General features: G+C 36.6%; 1 protein-coding gene across 1 annotated transcript in view; it reads right to left on the bottom strand.

Moving 5' to 3' along the window:
* trappc9 (trafficking protein particle complex subunit 9) overlaps nucleotides 1-14,360 on the bottom strand; it is an 851,225-nt gene that overhangs the window by 759,524 nt on the left and 77,341 nt on the right. Inside the window, exon 11 of the mRNA XM_039737694.1 lies at nucleotides 11,665-11,810. Coding sequence (XP_039593628.1) covers nucleotides 11,665-11,810 — 146 coding nt within the window. The remainder of the gene's footprint in view (nucleotides 1-11,664; nucleotides 11,811-14,360) is intronic.

Raw genomic sequence — 14,360 nt, forward strand, 5'->3', positions numbered from 1 at the left:
CGATTGCTCCATTGTTGTGCCTCACTGTCGTGCTCATCTGAAACATTACCGACGGTGACGGGTTTAAGGGCTCCCGGAAGCGAGATGGGAGCATGGAGTGAACCCACATCTTCACAGACTTTACCTCAAAACTGTAATCTCCTCTCCACCCAGTTCCTCCTCACTTCCTTCATGCCAGAACTCAGCTCAAGCAAGGTTAGTTTTCTTGGTTGTTTATGGTTAGTGTTTGTATAAATTAAGGATTTTACAAATGTTAATTTTTTTTCCCTGTGCTTAAAACTCGTTAAAAAAAGTGTTTACAGAGAGCGGTTCGTAAGGCTATAGCATGAACTCTTGCAATGTTAGTTTTCTCTGTTCAAGGTTTTCTCAGTGTTATTCAATGTTTTTACATTTAGTTTAGGATACTATTACACTGTGCATTCTAAGGTATAATTAACTATTTTTGTGCTTAAAAATCTTAAAAAAAATAAATATTTACATACAGCTTGTACGGTCCGGAACAGATTAATTGCATTTACACACAATCCTATGGGGGAAATTACGGGTCAAGACCAAATCGGTTTGCGACCAGAGTTTTAGAACGAATTATGGTCATGATCTGAGGTTCCACTGTACTCTACTTATTTTAATATATTCAACTATAACTGGTTCTCTCTGAGCAGGCAACTGTAACCCACATTGCTCCTTGAATATGCACTTAACCTTTATGAAGTAAAGAAAGCAATCAGCCTAACCAGTTCAGTCCAAGGAGAACTCTGTCAGCTCAACTGATTAACCAGGCTTGTGACAGCAAGAGTGTCTTTTGTCTACAGCAGGATCATTCCAGATCTGCTACATTTCCACTTACAAGACCAGAAAATTTTTCAAATTTACAAATACAGCATAGCTAAAACAAAACACAAATTTCTTAATCAATTATCTGGCATAATACCCTGCTGCTCTGTTCCCATTGTAACACCTCTCCATATCATTGATCAATTTGCCAGGTTAAAAACTCTAATTACCTATATTGACTAACTGAACATTGACTGAAAACTCCACTGATAATGTTAGAGGACATGAAGTTGAGAGCTACATAAGGATAAGTAGAACAGCAATTAAAACAGGTTTTTGCAGACACCTTGCTTCTACAGTACTTGCACAACACTGCAGGCTAAATATGGAGCTTAAGACAATTGTATAGGAGACTGTTTTCTGAAAAAAAGTAACTGAAAATTTACCTGGAATTTCAAATAATTAGTTACAGCTCTAACCAATCTCCTCAGTATAAACTGTATATCTCCTGTAAATGCTGTACAGATCTAGGTCAATTTTTCAGTGCAACAGAAAGGTTAGCAAAAGATGAGAAGTGACAGATTTTTTTCGATTTTTGCCAGTTAGATCATAAATAATCAATCATAATTTAGGGAATCAAAACATTCTCCTCATGATAATTCTTGGTATGGTTACCAGAACAAAGAAAGTATGAAAAGGGTTTGCAAAAGTCAGAATTTCAATCCAAGTAAGCAAACAATTACATCTCTACTGTGTGTTGTAATATCTAATAAGGTTCTGTACATTAGGTTAATTTATGTTCAACTGAACATTTGAAAAGATGGAAAATAACAAAACTAATCCAAAATAAAACACAAAGATAGTAACAGAAACTATGTAAAACTAACAATAAAAAGAAAAAGAAAGCAAGAACAATAAGCTTCCTACATCTACTACTCTACTAAATAGATATTTTCTAGTTCAGTGTATAGTAAATGGTTTTCTGACTGTTTTTTTTTCTTCCTCTTCCTCTTTGATTCTGCTAACACTACCAGTGTTTTTTTTTGCTATTTTGACATAAAAATTAAAATGAAAGCACATTTAAATAAAGTTCTGGTTTAATTAGAAATTCAAGACAATGACATATAGTAAGTATGAATATCCATTCATCTAAGAGTGGTCAGAAGTGGTCAGTGAATGAGAATGTGATTTCCAACTAACTAATGAGAATATGATTTCCAACTGACTAGGAAGGGATACTCTACCAGGAAGTCATTAAAACAACTGCAGAGGAAACACAGTGGCTAAAGCTATTGTGTACCATCTCTAAGGGACTGGGTGTGAATTCTAGCCTGATCACTCTCTATGAGGAGTTTTATAAGTTTTCCTCCAGGTTGTCCAGCAGTCTTCTCTCATCTCAGTAACATTTTAGGTTAAGTGGCAGCTCTTAAATTGCGACAGTGCCCTGAGATGGACTCACAACCTGTTAAAATGTGTTACAACAAATGGTAGTACCATAGAAATCTGAATTAAAATAAGAGGTACATAAAAATGGATGGATGGATAAACCCAGAATCAATTACTACCAACCGCTACATTTCAAATTCACAATATATTATACTTCAGATTGAATGTCCATACTCATTGTACATTTATGTAATATGTCAACCACAAATGCCATCAATGGGTACTGTGAAGTAAAAGTAAAATATTTTAGAAAAATTAAGCTGCAGGTCTTTGTGACTTTGCATTAAAAAAGAAAATAATGTATGCATGAATGAACATCACTTTCATTATAAATACTATGCAACCATTACATTTTTTAAAATATCAAAATGATACTTCATCATACCATCATAGAACAAAATAAATTATTTTACATGCTTAAACGAAAATGTAAGGTGGTAAAAGTAATCTTCTGTACAGTGGGCAAAACAATGCAATATTTGGTTGTGACCGCTTTATTTCTGACAGGTATGCATGTATCTTTCAAGTGCCACTCCACTGGTTTCAAGATATGATGCCTTGTTTGCTGAATACAGTAATCCCTCACTATATCGCGCTTCGACTTTCGCGGCTTCACTCTATCGCGGATTTTATATGTAAGCATATCTACATATATAACGTGGATTTTTCGCTGCTTCGCGGGTTCTGTGGACAATGTGTCTTTTTACTTCCTGTACATGCTTCCTCAGTTAGTTTGCCCAGTTGATTTCATACAAGGGACGCTATTGGCAGATGGCTGAGAAGCTAACCAATCAGAGCACGCAGTTAAGTTCCTGTGTGCTGAATGGCTCAGCGACGGAGCGCCAAATTCGATTCCACGGTGTTAACCAGGAAGTCTTGTCTCGCTCATTCAGCATCAATGTGTTTCGCTGTGTAAAGAGATAACTTTTTGTGCTCTTTTGTGTTTATCTTTGTGCATAGTCAAGCCCTACATTATGGCTCCAAAACGATCTGCTCCTGCTACTCCTTCAGGGGCCATGCCCAAGCACCAATGGAAGATGTTAACGATTGCCAAAAAGGTAAATGTTATGGATATGTTGAAGAATGGGAAAAGCTACATCGCTGTAGGACGCCATTACGGCATCAATGAGGCTACGATTCTTTTTATTTAAAAAGTAGGAAAGGAATATAAGATCTACATCCGCAGTGTCCTTTTAACCAGGGTGCAAAACGAGTTGTAAGTGGATGTAATAAGGCAGTAGTCTGGATGGAATCTGCTTTAGGTATTTGGATTGAAGACTGTTGGAAGAAGAACAACGGCGGTGCTACACAGTCGCCTGAAGAGGCACCTTCAGAATAGCTGTAACGCTCTCCTTTGTTATGCAGTAAAATTAAACTCATCGTGTCATTGTCGGTGAGTAACCATAATTAATTTTCTACTTACAGTATTTAGTACATGTACGTTTCTGGAACGCAACCCCCGCGATCGAGGAGGGATTACTGTAAACCCAGAATATGGTGTTAAGGAAAAAAAATCTCAGAATTACAACATAAAAACAACCAAATGCACTCGCCCACCCCCAGGTTTGGTTTAACGGATATACAATTTAAAGAGATTGTTATTTTCATGGGAATTGTTACATATGCATTATTTTCACTTTTACTTTAAAACTTCTGTAAAAACAATACTTGTCCTTTATTTCCGGCCCCGGGCGTAGTTAAATTTCTTTCTCGCAGGATGTATAACGCTGCTCGCGTTGTGAAGGGGGGGCAGCTGAACACACGCTAAGGAGATGCCGCAGGATCATCTGCTGTCTTTCTGCTGCTGCTGGCGAGCTGCGTCTTTTGCTTGTTGTGCTGCGTGTTGATGATTTCAAAGCCTGTACAAGCAGCTGTACTTTTGCCACTTCGCATCTCTGCCGATCACGTTGTGAAGGGGTGGGCTGAATGCACGCTAAGGAGAAGCGCTCGAATCATTTGCTGGCTTGCTGCTGCTGCTGGCGTGCTGTGTGTTCTACTTGTCACTTGTCATCATTTTAAGAGCTGGGAGAACATGAAATGTGTCTGCCAAAAGCATTCCAACAACTGCTAGGTTAGATGTCCGTGAACTTGTTTTAAATGTCTCACTGCCTTGTCTCGCGGGACGTTGAATTGTCTTCCGAGAAGATAACGTCACGTCTTCCTAGTCTCCCTCCCAAGATAATTTTTTTTTTTTAGAATAGAGAGATTTACATACAGCATGCTAAAAAAACAGCCCATTACAAAACAGCAGCCAAGTGCAAGAGGCATTAGACCATTTTAGAGATTAAATGATTTTTAGACTCTACGACCCCAACCTAGAAGAGCAGATACTGCATAAACTGGATGGAAGAACAGAAGAACATATGGTTTTAATGCATACAACATAATAATGAATGAAATTAAAAATAATTCTTTCTGAAGACACTAATAGGAAAATAACTTTATGAAAACAGATGTTTTGCTTAGCATAAATTGATCGGTTGTGGTTCATGGGTTACTATGAGCATAGAAACTTTAAAAGTCTATAAATGCAATAGGTTAAGTCAGAAAAGCACTGACAGACTGAACGATTTAGAAAATAAGAGAATAAAGGTATCAGACAAAAGTGTTTCATTTTAGCATGCCAACTGTACTTCTCTCCATGCTTTTATATCTTTAAAGAAGATAATCAAGTAGAAAAAAACATCCACTCAAAAGCTTGAACACTTTTCTTTATTATTTTACCTTAGGGAATTACATTTCCATCTACTTTACTTTCAAGCACAAATAAAAGTGGGTTTTCATGGCCCTAGCCATCTGCCTAATACTATTTACTAACTCTCAATGAATTGTGATGGCTTGCAACACTCACTGCTCAGTGTAAAATGCAATTCCCTTAACTGAGTTAACAGAGTTTACTGCCTCTGCTGGGAAAGCTTGTAATTTCAGCAACCATCAGCACTTCTGATCATGAAACTTTTTTTCTTATAAAATTTGACTTTGTTTAAATTATTCACCACCAGGTACTCTGCAGACAGTGTCTTTTCAAAACATGTCCCTTTTAAGTTTATACATTAAAAATGTAAAACAAAATACAGATGGATAAATACAGAGAAAAATTTATAGTAAGCATGAAAAAGACAGCTAGTTAACTGCTATATCAAAATTTAACTACTGTACCTCTAAAATAATCTTTTTGACTTCCAACTTTTGAGTTACTCATGTCTATATTATCATTCATATTTAAACAAATGAAATTTACTTTGGGACAGCACGGTGGCACAGTGGTAGCGCTGCTGCCTCGCAGTAAGTAAACCTGGGTTCACTTCCTGGGTCCTCCCTGCGTGGAGTTTGCATGTTCTCCCCATGTCTGCGTGGGTTTCCTCCAGGTGCTCTGGTTTCCTCCCACAGTCCAAAGGCATGCATGTTTGGTGCACTGGCGATCCTAAATTGTCCCTAGTGTGTGCTTGTTGTGTGTGAATGTGTGTGTGTGCCAGGGGTTTGTTCCTGCCTTGCACCCTGTGCTGGCTGGGATTGGCTCCAGCAGACCTCGTGACCCTGTTTTGGGATATAGCGAGTAGGACAATGACTGACTGACGGAAATTTACTTACAGTGCATCCGGAAAGTATTCATACCGCATCACTTTTTCCACATTTTGTTATGTTACAGCCATTCCAAAATGGATTAAATTCATCTTTTTCCTCAGAATTCGACACACAACACCCCATAATGACAACATAAAAAAGTTTACTTGAGGTTTTTGCAAAACTTATTAAAAATAAAAAAGCTCAGAAATCACATGTACATTAAGTATTCACAGCCTTTGCTCAATACTTTCTCGATGCACCTTTAGCAGCAATTACAGCCTCAAGTCTTTTTGAATATGATGCCACAAGCTTGGCACACCTATTCTTGGCCAGTTTTGCCCATTCCTCTTTGCAGCACCTCTCAAGCTCCATCAGGTTGGATGGGAAGCGTCAGTGCACAGCCATTTTAAGATCTCTCCAGAGATGTTCAATCGGATTCAAGTCTGGGCTCTGGCTGGGCCACTCAAGGACATTCACAGAGTTGTCCTGAAGCCACTCCTTTCATATCTCTTGGCTGTGTGCTTAGGGTTGCTGTCCTGTTGAAAGATGAATCATCGCCCCAGTCTGAGGTCAAGAGCGCTCTGGAGCAGGTTTTCATCCAGGATGTCTCTGTACATTGCTGCAGTCATCTTTCCCTTTATCCTGACTAGTCTCCCAGTACCTGCCGCTGAAAAACATCCCCACAGCATGATGCTGCCACCACCATCCTTCACTGTAGGGATGGTATTGGCCTGGTAATGAGCGGTGCCTGGTTTCCTCCAAACGTGACGCCTGGCATTCACACCAAAGAGTTCAATCTTTGTCTCATCAGACCAGAGAATTTTGTTTCTCATGGCCTGAGAGTCCTTCAGGTGCCTTTTGGCAAACTCCAGGCGGGCTGCCATGTGCCTTTTACTAAGGAATGGCTTCTGTCTGGCCACTCTACCATACAGGCCTGATTGGTGGATTGCTGCAGAGATGGTTGTCCTTCTGGATGGTTCTCCTCTCTCCACAGAAGACCTCTGGAGCTCTGACAGAGTGACCATCGGGTTCTTGGTCACATCCCTGACTAAGGCCCTTCTCCCCAGATCGTTTAGTTTAGATGGCCGGCCAGCTGTAGGAAGAGTCCTGGTGGTTTCGAACTTCTTCCACTCTTGATGGAGGCCACTGTGCTCATTGGGACCTTCAAAGCAGCAGTTTTTTTTCTGTAACCGTCTCTAGATTTGTGTCTCGAGACAATTCTGTCTCAGAGGTCTACAGACAATTCCTTTGACTTCATACATGGTTTGTGCTCTGACATGAACTGTCAACTGTGGGACCTTCTATAGACAGGTGTGTGCCTTTCCAAATCATGTCCAATTAACTGAATTTACCACAGGTGGACTCCAATTAAGCTGCAGAAACATCTCAAGGATGATTAGGAAAAACAGGATGGATCTGAGCTCAATTTTGAGCTTCATGGCAAAAGCTGTGAATACTTATGTACATGTGCTTTTTCAATTTTTTTATTTTTAATAAATTTGCAAAAATCCCAAGTAAACTTTTTTCACATTGTCATTATGGGGTGTTGTGTGTAGAATTCTGAGGGAAAAAATGAATTTAATCCATTTTGGAATAAGGCTGTAACATAACAAAATGTGGAAAAAGTGATGCGCTGTAAATACTTTCCGGATGCACTGTATTTTCTTACTTTGTAAACTCAGAACTATAAACACCCTTTAAATGTAAAGAATTATTGAAAAAGTGAAACCTGTAAACAATTACAAATGTAGCTCAACTACAATAGAAATGTTACTTTAAAATAATGGACTAACTTCAGTTAACAGGAGACAGTGGTGTTTTGTTTTCATCCAGTAAGACAAGCAAAACATTTTTTGTTTTAATATATCTACAATATATTTATTTTCAGTTTACTTCCACACAACTAAAGCTGGTTTTTTTGCTTACAGCAAAAAATTGTAAGATAGGTTTGAATTGCCATAATGTCTTATGAAAAATACAATGTTTCTTGTAACTCTTAAATGTTTGTTTATATTTTACAAATGACAAAAAATGTTAAGATCATGTGACACAATATCAATTAAATAAAGATATATCTACATCTAGCAATGTTATATTTGGTGGGGAGAGGTTTTAAAAGAGTAAAGGATACAACGTTTAAATCAATAAAGATGCAGAGTTTAAAGAAATACCTATCAGTTTGCACTATCATCCGGTAAAAGATGGAAAATATTAAATAAAGATTTTAATGACTACAATTGTCATTTTTGAGCTCTTATTTAAACAATCTTTAGCATGAATTTTTCTCATTTATATTTTCAGAATGGTTTGTATGAGAATCATCAGTGAAGCTTGCCTTGGTTTATTGTAGAGTTTTTAATAAGTAAGTTCACAGTTCAGTCTAACAGTTTGCACTAGCAAAAAAAATGAATGCAAAATTAACAAATTTTGCAAATGTCAATTTAACAGAACAAAATTAAAACATTAATGAATTATTAAGCTCAAGAAAAAGAAAGAAACAGGGACCCGTTTGAAACAGTCTACAATAACTGATATATAATGGCTAGAAAAGCCAAAAAAGGTCCAATAACATTCCCAAGAGCATGAATTATCGCATGAAATGTGATTGTAGAGTTTCTGAACCCCAGTGACAACAAGCATTGTTTACTTGCATAGTTTAATGCAGCCACCACTTTCAACAATTGAAATACCCCAATTTTTTCAAAGTTAAACAAATGTGCTACATGTATTCTTGCTATAAAAGCAACTTAAATTGAAAAAACAAAAACCAAGTCACTTATTGTATGCTTTTGTTATTATATGTTATCATTATTAGATGTGGCATATTTGACTAGGTCAGCAATGATAACTTTATGAAATCACATAGGTTAGCAGAGCATGAATTGTTAAATTATATCTTGTCTTGTGTTTGTCTAGGAAAGTTAAGTGCTTGGGTCATTAAAATGCCAAGACTGAAAAGATCAATATGACACTTTTTTCAAGCCTCCTGTATTAAGCAGTCTTTACTTTTATATTTTATGTACCAATTAGATGTACTATAATTAATCAATCAAATTTTACTTTGCACAGTTATAAATGGTATGTGCCATCAAAAGAGTTTCTACTTGGCAAAAAAGTCACAATGCATTAAAATGTATATATGCTGATTAATAAAATAAAATACAAATAAACAGATAATACAAATAAGAGAAGGAAAGAAGAGTGTGTAAAGTACACTTGACAAATTTAGCAGCATGTTATATTTGTACAAATTCTCAACAAATAAACTATGAAAAGTGTATATGATAAACCTAACAGTGATAAAGTTGCAAAACAGGATGATTCTTTCCGATATAGCAACCATAGTTACTACACAGTATAACCGTGTATCCTAAATTTACAAACCCACTCTCCATTAAGTAGCTTTTCTTTTTTTTTTTTCAGTTTTGGTGTTTTTTGCAGATAACCAAAATTTGAAACAGTTAATTGTGATAAACCCCTTGATAAATCATTAAGAGTAGAGACTTTTAAGAAACAAACTATAAATTAGCTCATATTTGTTTGTGTATTTTTGTGTTTCTTATACAGTATGAAATGCAAACAAAACACACTTGTTACCACCTTCTAAACCCTACAAGGAAAATTATCTGACACTGGTTATTACCTCCATGACTGTTCATAAAGTGAATACAGGCCAAAATTATGCACATCTCTTGATTTATACTATATTTTTACAATGTGTACTTTTATAGCTTTAGTTAGTTAGATGTTTCAGGACCACAACAATGTGGCATTAGTATCATTCTCTGGATGAGTTTTTTAAAAGTTGTAAACTAAAGTTAGAGATGTTGGAAATCTTTATAATCAAATAAAGAAATCAAAACTCATGCTTCTTTATATAATGTATTACAACAAAACTGAATATGTTAACCTCAGTGGTACTAGGCTAAGAAAGTGTTGAGAAAAATAAACTTATCAACAGATTGACAATGAGTAATACTGAAATGAATAGCATGTAAGGAACAGCATCAAATATGTAGAATCAACACTAATTTAATTTCATAATTTACTACAATTAATTAATTAATCAATCAATTAATGTATTATTCATTTGCCAACAGGGTGCCTCCAGAAATTGGGCACTAAGGAGGGAGAAAAGGACCTGTACTGATTGGCTAGACAGAGGAATCGAGCTGGGAAAGATGTGCAGTAGGTTAGGATGATAAAGGACAAAGATGGAAACATACTCACAAGTGAGGAGGGTATGTTGAGCAGATGGAAAGAGTAGTTTGAGACGGTGTTGAATGAAGAGAATGAGCCAGAGAGAAGGCTGGATAATGTGGAGACAGTAAATCAGGAAGTGCAACAGATTAGCAAGGAAAAACAAAGGACAGCTATGAAAAGGATGAAGAATGGAAAGGCCATTGGTCCAGATGACATACCTGTGGAAGCATGGAGGTGTTTAGGAGAGATGGCAGTGGAGCTTTTAACCAGATTGCTTAATGGAATCTTGGAAAATGTGAGGATGCCTGAGGGGTGGAGAAGTGTACTGGTATAGATTTTTAAGAATAAGGGGGATGTGCAGACCTGTAGCAACTGCAGGGGGATAAAACTGATGAGCCACAGCATTAAGTTATGGGAAAGAATAGTGGAAGCTAGGTTAAGAAGGGAGGTGATGATTAGTGAGCAGCAGTATGGTTTCAGGCCAGGAAAGAGTACCACAGATGCAATGTTTGCTCTGTGGGTGTTGATGGGGAAGTATAGAAAAGCCCAGAAAGATTTGCACTGTCTCTTTGTGGACCTGGAAAAAGCATATGACAGGGTGCCTCGAGAGGAGTTGTGGTATTGTATGAGAAAGTTGGGAATAGCAGAGAAGTATGAAAGAGTTCTACAGTATATATATGAGGGAAGTGTGACGGTGAGTGAAAACTGCAGTAGGAGTGATGAATGCATTCAACGTGGAGGTGTGATTACATCGGGGATCAGCTCCTAGCCCTTTCTTATTTGCAATGGTGATAGACAGGTTGAAAGATGAGATTAGACAGGAGACCCTGTGGACTATGATGTTTGCTGATGACATTGTGATCTGTAGCAAGAGTAGGGAGCAGGTCGAGGAGATCCTGGAGAGGTGGAGGTTTGCTCTACAGAGGAGAGGAATGAAGGTCAGTAAGAACAAGACAGAATACATGCGTGTGAATGAGAGGGAGGTCAGAGACATGGTGAGGATGCAGGGAGTAGAGTTGGTAAAGGTGGGTGCATTTAAATACTTGATCAACAGTACAGAGTAATGGGGGGTGTGTAAGACAGTGCGGACAGGGTGAAATGGGTAGAGAAGAGTGTCAGGAGTGATTTGTGACAGACGGGTATCAGCAAAAGTGAAAGGGAAGGTCTACAGGACAGTAGTGAGACCAGCTATGTTATATGGGTTAGAGACGGTGGCACTGACCAGAAAGCAGGAGACAGAGCTGGAGGTGGCAGAGTTAAAGATGTTAAGATTTGCATTGGGTGTGATGAGGATGGACAGAATTAGAACTGGGTACACTAGGAGGTCGGCTGAAGTTGGACGGTTGGGACATAAAGTCAGAGAGGTGAGATTGTGTTGGTTTGGACATGTGCAGAGGAGAGATGCTGGGTATTTTTGGAAAAGGATGTTAAGGATAGAGCTGCCAGGCAAGAGGAAAAGACGAAGGTCTAATGTAAATGTTATGGATGTGGTGAGAGAGGACATGCAGGTGATGGGTGTAACAGAGCAAGATACAGAAGACAGGACGATATGGAAGACCCCCAACCAGAACAGCCGAAAGAAGAAGAATTGTATTGTTTGGTTGGCTCCCGTTTTGTCACGATGAATATGAAAATGATAAAATTTAACTTTAGCAAATAAAACAAGATACTTACCAATTTTTTTCCCACGCTCCTCTCCACGATTATGCACAATAATTGGGGAATAAATAAAAGGACTTTTGGTAGCTAAACTCTGGCCCAGCAAGCTCTTCACCTTATGTGGCCGCAAACCAAGAGGCAGATTCAAAAGCTTAACTGATCTGTAAATACAAAAGAAGTCATGATTATTTTCTCCTGATATTTTTTAATATGGCAGAGCAGGAAGCCCAAAAGCATGTCCTGTGCAAAAAATCAGTGACACTATGCAAGTATTATATGTTTATAGAGTCAAGTGTACAGACAACAGTGAAATCTTTACTTGCATCTGCTAATAAACACTCAAGACATCAACACTCTACAGCACCATGATTAGTTTACTAGAAAAAAAATATGAAACTTTCTTGGACTTTTGTGCCTACTATTCACAAATGTTAGGAGGTTAGTTGGCACAGAATACAAAAATATATTGGTCATTAAAAAATAATGTTCCTCATTATGGAAAAATGCTAAGATTCTAGCTCAACAAATACATAAAAGGGAAATGTAGAACAAAATTACAGAATAACAATATAGCTGAAACCCAACAGACAGAACATAAAGACACAACTAACATATAAAAGTAAGTCTCTATGCACATCATTGTGTTAACCTTAACCCCTGGTGCTTAGTGCATTAGGCTCAAGTAAAGGGGAAATGTATTTATAAGTTCTACTACTACACAACAGAACTGCTAACAAAAACATTTATTATTATAAATTTATACAAGAAAGATGGTGATGATCTTTTAAAAAGAATTTGACAGATGTTTTCATAAATATGTGTACAAATATGTAACTTAAAATACAGTATACATGGAATTAAGTAAAAGCCTTTATTAACTCATTTCAGTTAACAACCATGAGCATTTTTCAGAATACATAGTATAAGGATCCAAAAAATAGTGAAAAAGTAAAGAAGACTATTCTATCTAAAATAAACAGAGAAACTGGACATAGTGAAAACTCAGAAATGACATGTGACATATACAAAATTGATTAGCTGGAAGCTTGGATTTATAGGAAAATGTTAATCATAAATATGCACCATGTTTTTGTCTTTGATTTTTATGAGGTTTATCTCATTTTAACTTTGTTGGGGTGAAAAGGGCACACTGCTCCTCATCCTTGATAATGCATATCAAGTGTATCACTTTCCACAACTGGAAGGCCAATAGTGGCTACAAGTAATTCTAGAAACCAATAAGTCAACATTAGCCGATTTCCCTTCATCTTTCTTTTGACTAAACCCACGATCTAACTGACTACTGAGTTATTAGTTATGCATGTATCAAGTGTGTTTGTTTTGTTTACTCACAGGTATCAAGGTAAGAGCTTGTTTTTGTAAATTTTGTAACTTGTTTTTACAGTGTTTTATAATAAATATGTTATTGAAAACCAAAAAAACTCATTCTACCTGAACTGTTTCTAAAATGGAAATTCTCTTGCAAAGAAGCAAATTAACAATTACGATACTACTGAGGTTTTATTATAAATTACCTTCTTTAAAATAATAATAATACTAATGAACATTAGATCAATATTACACAAGAAGATTTTATATCTGCATGTCCAGGTACTGCATTTGTTTTCTTCTTCAGCATCACAAAGACTTACAGGTTAGATTAATCTTTAATCCCAAAAATGGCCAGTGTAAGAAAATATAGTTTTGTGAATTAGTGTGGTCTGCAAAAGGTTCAAAGATCAGTTTCTGATTGAACTTAATCTCCAAGAAGAGCACTGTCCTCCAACTAAATAAACAGGGTAGAAAATAAATACCATATATACTCGCGTATAAATCGGGTCTTGAAACCCGAAAAGTCAATCATAAAATCAGACCCCGACTTATATGTCCATTCAAAAATACGAGACAAATTTTTTTTTTTACATCTTCTTGCTTCCTCCAATTTCACACCAGCTTCTCAGACACATCGAATTTTGTTGCAGCTGCGCAGTTACCAATTTCTTTCGCCACTTCAACAACTTTAAACCACTTTTATATTTTTTTCTGATCAAACACTCCATCATAGATAAGGGATGCTCTTACAATAAAGCTGTATGAGGGTGTGAGATGCAAAAAAACACAAAACAGGGCAAACGTCGCTACTGAATAGTTTGGGTATTACTGTGTGGTCACGCCCAATACATAGAAAAAAAAGGCAACATGCTCCATTGTTACTCTCCCAGGTGGGCGTTAGCATATCATAATCTCTTGGACCAATAGTGTGAGTTTTCCGCAACCGACATTATAAATTACTGGAAATTATATGGTAAAATCAAGCCCTGATTTATACGCAGGAGAACTAAAATGCAAGTATACAGTGTATACTGTACGGTATATTAAATCTACATCCATATATTGAAGTAGTTTAATAAAGAAGATTTTAATCCAAAATAGGATCAAGCTTTTGTCTGCAAAGCATTAAAAATGAAATAAAATAAAGCCACTGTTAACCTTTGTTCTCCAGGACTGAACTTGAGACACCTCTGTATATAAATGTTTATTGTCCTATTATCAACAAATATGGAACTGTATAAAAATTAAATCATTAAATTGTATTAGGTTAAATCTTTAATTTCCAATAAAATTCTTCAGTAAAAATTGCTAACTAAATATATTAATAACATAGCAAATAATAATTATTGTACAAATAATATACATTAGAAAATAAAAAC

The sequence above is a fragment of the Polypterus senegalus genome, chromosome 15 (assembly GCF_016835505.1).
Source record: "Polypterus senegalus isolate Bchr_013 chromosome 15, ASM1683550v1, whole genome shotgun sequence".
Classification (NCBI taxonomy): Eukaryota; Metazoa; Chordata; class Cladistia; order Polypteriformes; family Polypteridae; genus Polypterus; species Polypterus senegalus.